Source organism: Coffea arabica, chromosome 3e, assembly GCF_036785885.1.
Source record: "Coffea arabica cultivar ET-39 chromosome 3e, Coffea Arabica ET-39 HiFi, whole genome shotgun sequence".
Lineage (NCBI taxonomy): Eukaryota > Viridiplantae > Streptophyta > Magnoliopsida > Gentianales > Rubiaceae > Coffea > Coffea arabica.
Genome location: NC_092315.1, coordinates 17,714,240 through 17,727,049, shown reverse-complemented (window position 1 = coordinate 17,727,049; position 12,810 = coordinate 17,714,240). Strand labels below are relative to the sequence as shown.

General features: G+C 35.6%; 1 protein-coding gene across 1 annotated transcript; it reads left to right on the top strand.

Moving 5' to 3' along the window:
- Positions 1-11,904: 11,904 nt before the first annotated feature.
- Positions 11,905-12,588, top strand: LOC113735692 (putative receptor-like protein kinase At3g47110). The gene has a single exon (XM_027262685.1). The coding sequence runs from the start codon at positions 11,905-11,907 to the stop codon at positions 12,586-12,588; it is 684 nt and encodes a 227-aa protein (XP_027118486.1).
- Positions 12,589-12,810: the final 222 nt, after the last annotated feature.

Below are 12,810 nucleotides of genomic sequence, written 5' to 3'. Positions count from 1 at the left end.
TTAGAAGGCCTCTGTAATTTGACTGGTTTGCTTATAATGTTATAGGTTCGGGATAACAGCAAGAAAAAGCTCTCGGTGGGGTTTCTGGAATAAAGTTAGCTTTCTGGGTATCAAGTCATTTGTGTGGTTTTCTAATATTTGTCACTACGGAACAACATCTGCATCCTGGAATACTAGAAGTGCAATAAGCGGAACTGAAGTAGCCGACAACCCAGACCTCAACTCTAAAGGAGCACAAATGGATGTTGCAATACAAGCAGTGGAGACAAAGAAAAGAGACAGCTCAACCACTTTGGCACCCTCACCGTCTACAAAGTCCAGTGAAGGAACCAGTGGTATAACCCCTGCAAAACAAAATAAAGAAACCACCAAGAAGCAATGTATCTGAATGCTGCCTATTACAACATCTAAAATATTTTACTACTATTACTATCACTAAATAAGTGGACATACATAATGTCCTTTTGAACTACTCTATTATCTATCTGGATCATGGGAAACCTATTTGTCCGTACATTTTTGGGAATTTGCTGCATCTACTTATTTGTCTTTAGGAATTTGTTAATTCTAATATTGGGTGGCTCTTATGTTGTTTGTCTCGTAATCGTACCTGCCTCTAATTATGTTGCACAGTGTACTATTTTTAGTTCAACAAAAACACTTCTTTAACCACAGGCACCAAACACCCGCGCGATGCGCGAGCACTCCCTCCTAGTATATATATATATATATATATATATATATATATATGATTGTTAGGTGTGTTATTGAGTGCCCCAAGGCATCCATTAGAAAAAGCCCTAATAATAAATATCACATTTTGCCCATTGTATCCAATTTCATCTATTAATCAGATACTTAATACCTATATCTCATCAGTACGTCTCATTTCTAGATTTAAATAGCTAAACGGATGAAGACAATAGATAAAAATGTCTCTGGAATAGGCCTGTTAATCGGGCCTAATGAGTCAGGCTTTCATAAACTCAAGCTTAACTCATTTAATTTGGAACATTTTCGGGTTTCGGGTTATGAATTTCGGGTTCATAAATGTGAAGCTTATACTCAGCTCACATAATATTCAGGTTGTGAGCCTTAATCGGGTTTAGCCCAAACTCACTTATTACTCCTTAATTTTCTTAATATAATTACTATAACTATTAAGTTATAAAACTAATTTAACATTTACAATATTATAATATTAAAACTAAACATGAATAAATAAAAGTTCTTCAAAAGTATATAAACCAAAAACTTTCAACAATATTTATATTTGATTCGTTCAAAATGCATGAAAAATAGTAATAAAACATGCGACCATAAGCCAATACATCTTTAAAAGTTGAAACTTTTTTTATAATCTTGTGATTTGAATCCAAACATGCTTAATGATTTGTGTTTGTAGATCAAAAAAAAAATCAATCAATATTATGCCAATACAAAAATTTATTCAACCAATAAGAAAAATTAGAGATTCAGTTATGCATTACTAATATTGGCTCTCAAAAAAGTTCATGGAAGAGTCTTTAGATGTATTTTTATATTTTGTAATTTATATATATTTAGTATTTAATAATAGTATATTTAGATACATAATTATATATAATATCAAGATATAAATATTATAAATATATATAGATAACTAAAGGGTCGGACTTCTATCGGGTTTGAGTCTAATAAGTCCTAATCTCGACTCATATTTAATTCGGGTTTAATTTTTAGGGTCAAACTCAGATTGGCTCACTAAAAGGTTGGGTTCATCGGGATTTTTATTGGGCGGAATGAGCCGAGGTCGGGTTGGCCCAGCCCCATTGACAGTCCTATTGGAGTAGATACCGTATTAAATCTGGAGCCTTTTAACCGGTGAGATAAAGACAGAAATTAGACAAATGGGAAAGACGAGGCACCTAAGCTAAGCTAAATGATCAAATGGAATTGGGGAAAAAAGTCAAGTGAACAAGATAAGAAATTTTTTAAAAAGGTTCGCCCGGTATTAGTATAGTTTGCCCAATTTAAAAATTCTGCTAACTTGGCCCTTGGCAAAGAGCCCAAGGGGGTTCTTAATCACTGGCGTGGAAAATTTCAGTTTCAACGGCGGTCATTTTATGGGTCTGGAATTATGATTCATTAATCCAGTCGCGGCATGGCCCATCGGTATTCGCTCGGATGAGGATACACTAACTTCAGACTCCATCTTCCGTTAAATTTGATTTTAGCTGTGGCCTGTGGCCAAGCTGAGAAGACAATTGATCATCTCTGATACTCCATCATAGAGTATCAAACGGCAGAATGACTATGGAGTTTGCGCCCTTTCAGAGACAAGTTTCTTTGACTTTCTAAGAAAACTAAATTGAGACTAAATTTGATCGACGTAGATTTTGTAAGTGACGGGAAATTTAAAAATCAGGGATAAAAAATTTATTTGATAAAATATGAAAAACTTTTCGATCAAATTTCCCTTTTGTTAAATCATAAGAATCCAACATTTTATAGATATATAATTACTTTGGATCAATAATATATCAATGAAAAATTTACAAGAGCTCTTGCTTTGATAAGAACTTGTCAGTTAACGAAGCTAAGGTGAAATTTAATTAGTCAAATGAATGATCCAAAATGCAAAACATTGGGAATTTATCTTCTAATTGTTTCTGATCTGCTTTGCAAGTAATTTTCGTGGTTTGAAAAACTATCAGTACCAGGAATTGGATCATGGTCGATGTGCTTAGATCTGACCATTTCTTTATTAAGCTCTGATAACGGAGTTTAGCTAATTTTACCCAGAAAAAGTCTTGTTCCAGTTGTTTGGGCTATATAAAGCAGAACAACAAGAGTCTTTAACGGCTCAAACGTGTTCCCAATCCACACAAACTTTTATCATTCAATCATCAGTTTGTAGCTCATCCCAACAAAGACCATGTGGGGACTTCGCTCATCGACATTAGCAAACATGTTTCTCCTACTCTCAGTTGCTATGAACTTTTCAGTAAGCCATGTTTCAGCTGCTAGACAATTTCATAATGAGACTGATCGTCTTGCGCTGCTGGAGTTCAAGCATCAGATGCAGGATGCCCCGTTTGGAGTGCTGAAATCCTGGAACCACTCACAACACCATTGCCAGTGGGAAGGAGTCACGTGTAGTACTCGACATCAAAGGGTCATAGCCTTGAGTGCTTATTAAATCCTGCCCGATAAGGAATCCGGAAGAGGGACTGGATAACTAGTTGAACCGGTGAGTATTAATTTAATATTTATAAATACAAAATAGTAATTTTAATATACATAAAATAAAATACTTTTAGATACTAATGATTATACTTAGAAAGATATAGTATAAATATTTAGATATTAATAGAAGATTTAATTTCATTTTATCATACTTTTAAATAAATAAATAATATAGTCAAGTATAAAACAAAATTTATATGGCTTTTTTTTAATAATATAGCATTATTTTTTGTTATTATTTAAAACAAAGTAATTTTCTAACTAATCAAATATTGTCAGTTTAAAAGTTAAAAGGATTAATTGTATAATAAAAAATAAACAAGTTTATTAAAAAAAATTTATTTATCAAATAAAAACTAAACAAGTGGTAAAGTCTATATATATTTAAATGAAAATCTAGTATACAAATCTTATCAAAAGCATATATACATTTTGTTTCAAAAACAAAGACCCATAATTTTAAAAAAAAAAAGTTAACCGGGTCAATTGAAAAATTGGGCGAGTTTCCGGTTGAACTATTGGGTCAATTGGATGACCAGGTCAATTTCTTGTCCGATCAAACTAGAGACCCCGTTGGTCTAATGGTCGGGTCACCGGGCCTACCGATTCAACTGTTGAGTCGGTTCGGGTTTATTAACAATGGTCTTGACTCTGAGGAATAAGCAGTTGCCAGATCTAGTCATGATCAGGGCTAGGGTTGCAAACGAATCGAGCCGCTCGCGAGCGGCTCGAGTCAAGCTCGAGCTCAGAATATTAAGCTCGTTAGCTCGCGAGCCGGCTCGCGAGTTTGGGTATATATATATATTTTTTATTTTTATTTTTATTTAATAATAAAATTACGTATATTATATATATATTTTTTAAAAAATAAAATAATTATTTTTTTTTTCGAGCTCGAGCTCGGCTCGACTTGATTCGAGTCGAGCTCGAGCTCGAAATTTGCCGGCTCATCGAGCTCGAGCTTGGTAAAATTTAGTCGATACTCGGCTCGATTAGTTCAAAACTCGACTCGGCTCGGCTCGTTTGCAGCCCTAATCAGGGCAAAGGGGAGGAGAGGGTGGAGGAGATAGAGGGGAAGGAGGGGATAGGAAAGAAGTAGAGAAAGGAAAAAAAATAAAGTTTCTGCCTCTGTCGGCAATTGGCTTGCAGTCAATGGGGAGGGAGGGAGAGGAAGATTGCAGTGGGATGGGGGAGAAGAAGGGAAAGGAAAGAAAGGGGAATATATATATATATATATACACAAAAGGAGAGGTAGGATGGAGAGAGAGAGAGAAAAAAAAGTTTCTACCGCCGGTAGCTGGCAACGACGGGCGGTCAGTGAGGTGGGAAGGAGAAGAAGATTGCGGTGGCGTGGGGGAGAAGAAGCAGAAAGGAAAGAAAGGAGAAAAAAGGGAAAAAAGAGGAAAGTTTTTCTTTTCTTAAAGAAATTTTTACACACTTCAAAAAGTTTTTCTACAAATTTTACAACAAATTACAGTAAAGTTTTAGGCAAACTTTCAAAAAACTCACTTACCAAATGGGGCTTATGTTTGGCTTCATTGGGGTTATTACCATTATTATTATCATCATCATCATCATCATCGGTGAAAAGGGTCATAAACTTGTTTTAAAATACATCAAAATTCTGAAAAAAAAAAAAACCTGTCTAGCAGTGATACATTACTTGGAAAAATTTCTGCTTTGAGTTTACTGTAGAATGGGGAAATGTTTGCTAAACGAGAATGAGCTTATGATTTAGTGGATAATTAATGCATGTTTCAAGATTTAAAACAGTAGGATTTTGACTACAAACTGACCCTCTCTTTATTGATGAACAAAAAAAATAGAAAATGAAAAGAACTTCATAATTAATTTTACTTGGCTTCATGGACTTTATTGTTCAATTAAAAGGAAGAAATAAGAAAAAATGTACAACAAGAAAACATAAATAGATAAGTAAATCCACAGGTAGAAGAAATAGCAGCGTGACCAAGTGATCACGACTTGGTCTCGTTGCTAAGCCAAGGCCCCTGGTCACCGAGAAGTTTGAAATGTAATTTGGAAAATTAGGCTTTTATGTTTGCTTAATCATTTTATTTTCACTTATTTCTCAGCAAACTGGAAGGATTACAGGCAAAATCTCCACCATCTCAAGGTGGATTTCTTGAAAAAAAAAAAAAAAGGCAAACTCCTTGAGCAGACTCGACAGAAACGCTATACTTCTGTGATCTGATTTCCAAATTCATGTTTGTCATCATTCGTAAAACCATTTTTTCTAATTGGTGTATAGGTCATTTTCCAAATTGATAGACGGTGATACGTAAAGGACCAATAACCATTTTCCTAGCTGCGGACCATAAATGATAGTCTTCACCAACTATTTTTCTGTTTCATTAAAAATCTTGGGACCACCAAATTGTCTCTCATGTTTTGGCAAAAAAAATCTTTCTTGTCTATCACACATTCTAAAATGAAGCAAATTAGCTTCGGGATGACAATCTGATATAGATTTTAGGGATAACATTGGAACATTACTTTAATTTTTTTTTTTAAATCTAGCAGACACCTAATATGCGCATGACATTAAGTCAACATAAAAAGAGAAAAAACTAAAAATTATAACATAAAAAACAAACCCTTCTTTTTTTAAAAAATTAAAATTTTTTGAGAAAATGGCATTAAAACAACATAAAAAAGGGAAAATTTGGGAACAGATTAAACAGAACTCACCTAAGCCAACCGGCAAATTTTAGCATATCAAGATTCTTGTGATTTCTATTAATTGGGAACATTACTTTAAATTTTTTTTTTCTAAATCTAGCAGACACCTGATATGCACATATGACATTAAGTCAACATAAAAAAAAGAAAAAACTAAAAATTATAACATAAAAAAGCAAACCCTTCTTTTTAAAAAAATTAAAAATTTTTTAAGAAAACGGCATTAAAACAACATAAAAAGGGAAAAATTGGGAATAGATTAAACAGAACTCACCCAAGCCAAATGACAGATTCTTGTGATTTGTGTTAATTGGGACGATCCACACAAATGAAGGCATCCTGTTAATCATCATCTCTGGTAGATGATCACATTAATCCCAGCTTTCACGGTTTGAAAAGTATTAGTCATGGTTGATATGCGTAAATTGTAAAGCTTGTGGAAGCTTACTTGAACATTTCAGTATTAAGTTCTGACAACGAGGTTTAGCTCCAAGAATATACCAAGAAAATTAAGCCCCATTAGTTCCAATTGTGTGGGCTATATACAAGATTCTATTACAGCCCAAAACATTGTTCCCATTTGGCAGAAACTTTGTTGACCTTGGTTGATCAGTCCTTGGTTTTGATGATTAACAAATCAAAATGTAGATTTGGACTAATGTTTTTATGTGAGAATTTTGTTAGAACAGGTCATTGATCCAAAAGAGAATCGAAAAGATTTGAATCATAGAGAAGTTAAGAAATATGAAGGTTCGGACGTAGAGGATCGGACGCTCGATAGAGGATCGGTCGTCCGACTGACGACGATACTCTTCGGACGCTTGGATCGGACGGTCATGCATTGCTTCGGCCGTCCGACACAAAAAGAATGAACGTTGAACATTCTGATTTCCATCGGACGCAGGGTTCAGACGCAGAACAAATGGTTCGGACGTCCGATAGGTGGTTTGGACGCATGGTTCGGACGTCCGACAGGCTAACGGCTAGTTTCGACAGCATTTAATATTTGACCGTTGGAGAGCCTTTTGGAGCCATTTCTCACATTCTATAAATACCCCAAAGCACAAGAAGACATGGACTTTTTGCCAATACTAAATACAAGCTTACAAGTGAGATCTTTGAGTAGAAATATTCTTTGTTGGTCGTATAAGGGGTTGGGAAAGTTGGGTTGTGAGGTTGCTCAAGCGAAGGTTATTCTCTAGGAGGAGTAAAACCTTGGTGAAGCTGAACCTATCACTTGGAGTGGTAAAACCTTGATAAAGGTTGCCTCACTTGTATAAAGTAGTTCTTAATTGAATGGGTAAGCTTTCAATTGTAACTAGTTGAGGGTTTACTTGGAGAGTAGTAAAATTCCTTTGCTCAACCAAAGTATGTTTGGGGTGAGGAAGGAGTGAGTCTTCACTTGTATAAGTTGGTTAGCACTACCATCTATTGAAGAAACTATTTGGTGGATTCAACTCCAAGTTTGGAAGAACCTTGGGAGTTTGATTGGTTTGAATTTCTTTTACTTTATTGTTACTCTATTTTTGTGCTTTAAAATTGCTTATATTTTTTGTCATTGTATTTACTTGACTACTTGTCTGGTTGAGTATTTTGGTTGTATTTGGTTGCATCGGGGCTTACAATTGGTATCAGAGTTTGGTCTCCTAGAGATTAAGCTTAACCGCTTAGAGTAAAGATCATGGCAACCATAAAAGTTTCCTTTTTAGAAGGGCAATCTATTGATAGACCACCTATGTTTAATGGTTCTCATTTTTGCATGTGAAAACAAAGAATGATGATTTTCTTACAATCCGTTTATATTGAATTATGGTATGTGGTAGAAGATTGTCCTTTTGAATCTAGAATAGTTGACTCTACCATTAATTTGAGTAGATTAAAGACTAGACAAGAATTGAATGAAAAAGACAAGAGATACCTTTCTTTGAATGCCAAGGCCATGTATATATTGTACAATGCATTAGATGTAAATGAATCTAGTAGGATTAAAGGTTGTAAATCAGCTAAAGATATTTGGGATAAATTGTGTGAATTTCATGAAGGTAACCAAGATATTAAAGAATAAAAGAAATCTTTGCTTGTTTCTCAATATGAATTTTTCAAAATGCATCCTCTTGAAAATGTTGATAAGATGTGTAGTAGATTTTGTGACATTATTCAAGATCTTAAATTGCTTGGAAAAGAATATTCTTTGGGTGAGAAAAATAGAAAGATTTTGAATGCCTTGCCAAAAGAATGGGAAAACAAAATAAATGCTATAGAAGAGGCAAAGGATTTAAATTCTATGTCCATTGAATCTCTTGTGAATTCCCTAACCTGTTATGAATTAAAGCTGAAATTCAAAGTGCAAGAGGAAGAAAATGCAAGAATGTATAAGAGAGGCATAGCTTTTAAAGCATCTCAAGTGGAGGATAACCCATCCTTCATGGGTAATGAAAACATGGAAGTGGACAATGATATAACTCCTCACATCAAAAGTTTCAAGAAGATCTTCAACAAGAGAAGTTCAAGAGGAGATTACAAAATTACATGGGATAAATGCAATTAAAAAAGAGAAAAAGAAGAGTTGACCCAAATGGCACTAATGGCCTTTGGAGAAGATGGGGTAAATTCTTATCACTCTTCTAGTGATGAAGATAATGAAGATGATGATGTGCAAATTCTTATGATTAAAATGCATAAAAGTTTGAGAGAATCTTATGCTAAAAATAAAGATTTGAAAACAAAAATAAATGATTTGTTGGAAGAAAACTCCAAACTTTTTCAAGAAAACAAATGTTTGAGAATGGAAAATGATGATTTAAAAAATCAAAAAGGTGTTTTTGATTGCAAAAATAATTTGAAAAGGAAGTTGGAAGAGAAAACAAAGTTTTATGAAAAAATGTTGGAGGAACAAAATTTGTTAAAGAAAAGAATTAATGACTTGAACGAGTTTCTCCAAAATGAAAAACAAAAGTTTTCTCAAACAAAAGAAAGCATATCTTTTCAAGGCACAAATAAGTTTGCTATGATAAGAAGTAAGAAAATTAGTTGCATTAAACCCACTTATGTGCAAAATACTTCTATCATGTGTCACTTTTGTTGCAAATTTGGACATATGCAAAATGATTGCTATGTAAAGAAAAATATGAGAAAATGTATGAAATCCATGTGGATTGCTAGATCATGTTGTACTAACTCCCAAGGACCCTATAAAAAATTACAATTGGTATTTTGAAAGTTTTGACATTCTATATGGTCTTGATTTGAAAAATAAAGGGGGAGTTTGCTTTTTGATTGATGCCAAAAGGGGGAGTAGGATTTATTGAAATTTCTTTGTATGTTGGCATTTTCTAAGGGGGAGTTTTATTTGAACTTATTTGTTCAAAGAAATCTTCATTTTGTTTGTCACCATAAAAAAGGGGGAGATTGTTGACCTTGGTTGATCAGTCCTTGGTTTTGATGATTAACAAACCAAAATGTAGATTTGGACTAATATTTTTATGTGAGAAATTTGTTAGAACAGGTCATTGATCCAAAAGAGAATCGAAAAGATTTGAATCATAGAGAAGTTAAGAAATATGAAGGTTCGGACGTAGAGGATCGGACGCTCGATAGAGGATCGGTCGTCCGACTGACGACGATACTCTTCGGACGCTTGGATCGGACGCTCATTCATTGCTTCGGCCGTCCGACACAAAAAGAATGAACGTTGAACATTCTGATTTCTATCGGACGCAGGGTTCGGACGCAGAACAAATGGTTCGGACGTCCGATAGGTGGTTCGGACGCATGGTTCGGACGTCCGACAGGTCAACGGCTAGTTTCGACAGCATTTAATATTTGACCGTTGGAGAGCCTTTTGGAGCCATTTCTTACCTTCTATAAATACCCCAAAGCACAAGAAGACACGGACTTTTTGCCAACACTAAATACAAGCTTACAAGTGAGATCTTTGAGTAGAAATATTCTTTGTTGGTCGTATAAGGGGTTGGGAAAGTTGAGTTGTGAGGTTGCTCAAGCGAAGGTTACTCTCTAGGAGGAGTAAAACCTTGGTGAAGGTGAACCTATCACTTGGAGTGGTAAAACCTTGATAAAGGTTGCCTCACTTGTATAAAGTAGTTCTTAATTGAATGGGTAAGCTTTCAATTGTAGCTAGTTGAGGGTTTACTTGGAGAGTAGTAAAATTCCTTTGCTCAACCAAAGTATGTTTGGGGTGAGGAAGGAGTGAGTCTTCACTTGTATAAGTTGGTTAGCACTACCATCTATTGAAGAAACTATTTGGTGGATTCAACTCCAAGTTTGGAAGAAGCTTGGGAGTTTGATTGGTTTGAATTTCTTTTACTTTATTGTTACTCTATTTTTGTGCTTTAAAATTGCTTATATTTTTTGTCATTATATTTACTGACTACTTGTCTGGTTGAGTATTTTGGTTGTATTTGGTTGCATCGGGGCTTACAAACTTTTATCATTCAATCATCAATTTGTTGCAAATTATTCCATCTTCGCATACAACAGCTCATGGAAGTTCCCAATACCATGTGGGGATTTCGCTCATCATCAACATTAGCGAACATATTTCTCCTTCTCTTAGTTGCCATGATCTTTTCAGTAAGCCATGTTTCAGCTTCTAAACAATTTCAAAATGAAACTGATCGTCTTGCTCTGCTTGAATTCAAGAAGCAGATATACAATGACCTGCTTGGAGTGCTGAACTTCTGGAACCATTCACAGCACCATTGCCAGTGGGAAGGAATCACATGTGGTACTCGACATCAGAGGGTTATAGCCTTGACTCTGAGGCATAAGCACTTTTCCGGTATTATATCTCCTCTTGTCGGAAATCTAAGCTTCATGAGGTTCATCCATCTTGAGGAGAATCAATTCCACGGTGAGATTCCCCAAGAATTCGGTCGCCTCTTCAGGCTGAGAGTCCTGAACCTACCAATCTTTAATAGTTCAGCCGTTGTTGTGATTTCAGTAGCTGGCAATTCCTTGCATGGCAATCTCCCAACCAACATAGGTCTTACCCTACCAGTCTCCCAACCTTGGGGGAAACAAATTCTATGGCAACTTTCCAACTTCAATCACCAATGCTTCTGGGCTTGAAATAAGTTTAGGAATCAGTTTAAAGGCCAAATCCCAACTAATTTAGGAGATCTGACGAATCTTCAATTACTAAATCTTGGTAGCAATCTCCTCGGCAGTCAATCTACAGAAGACTTGGATTTTATTGCATCATTGACCAACTGCAGCAATCTAAGCGTTCTTTCCTTGAGTGTGAATAAATTTGGAGGCAATATGCCTAAAGCCATGGCCAATCTCTCAAATCAACTCACTGAATTTTACGTGGGAGGAAACTATCTATCAGGAACTATTCCAGAAGGATTTGGAAACTTTGTCAACCTATATAAACTTGGCCTTGAATTTAACTCTTTTTCAAGGATTATTTCAAGAGATTTTGGCAAGTTACCAAATTTGCAAGGATTGCGTCTAGACCATAATGACTTGTCAGGACAGATAGTCTCTACCTTATGCAACAACACCAGTCTATACTATCTGGACTTATCATTTAACCAGTTTGAAGGGGGCAATATACTTGACAATGTTCTTATGAACTGTCAAAATTTGCAATATCTGGATATATCTCAAAACAACTTCACTGGAATTATATCACCACATTTTCTGGAGACTCATTCATCATTGATTTACATGGGATTAAGTGAAAATTCTTTTACTGGTTCTCTGCCTCCTGAAGTTGGAAAGCTTATACATTTGGCTGATTTCAATGTTTCCCACAACCAACTTGTTGGAGATATACCCATGTCACTTGCTGATTGTTCAAATCTGGAGAATCTTTTTATGCAAGCCAATTTTTTCCAAGGAACAATTCCACCAAATTTGGCTTCTTTGAAGAGCATCCAGCAATTAGACCTTTCAAGTAATAACTTGACTGGTCCAATACCCAGTGATCAAGGGGAAAAACACTGATTGGCAATGCGAGTTTTCAGCAATGCGAACACTGGAGTTTTCAGCAATGCGAGTCAAATATCACTTATTGGCAACAATAAACTCTGTGGAGGCATTCCAGAATTGGAGTTCCCACCTTGCCCAGTGATCAAGAGGAAAAACAGAGGAAAGCTGAAGGTTATCATATTGCTGTCCATTGTTTTACCGGCAACGCTTCTGGTTCTCGGTGCATTGTTGTTATACTTCTTGGTATATCAAAAAAGAGAAAGAAGAATGGTGGCCGGATTCTCTAGCATGCCCCTAAGAATCGATGAGCTCTTACGGCTTTCTTACCATGAACTTCTTCGTGCAACTTCAGGATTTTCTCCAGCAAACTTAATTGGTTCAGGAAATTTTGGAGCTGTCTACAAAGGAAGGCTAGAAAAACATGGCAACAAGCTTGTAGCAGTTAAAGTTCTTGATCTTCAAAAGAATGGGGCTTCCAAAAGTTTTAAGGCCGAGTGCAAAGCATTGAGAAATATTCACCATAGAAACCTCGTTTCTATCGTGAGTTATTGCTCCACTATTGATTCCAAGGGTGATGAATTCAAAGCTCTAGTCTATGAGTTTTTGGAAAATGGAAATCTGGACTTGTGGCTGCATCCTGCAGAGACAACTGATCAGGCAACATTATCTTCACGACCACTGCGAAACAGAGATTGTTCATTGTGATCTAAAACCAAGTAACATTCTTCTTGACAATGATCTTAGCTTCAGCATTGCATTATCTTCACGACCACTGCGAAACAGAGATTGTTCATTGTGATCTAAAACCAAGTAACATTCTTCTTGACAATGATCTTGTTGCCCATGTGGGTGATTTTGGATTGGCAAGGCTTCTCCCGAAACCCGTCAACACTTCTTCCGAGCAAAGAACCAGCAGTACCATTGCCA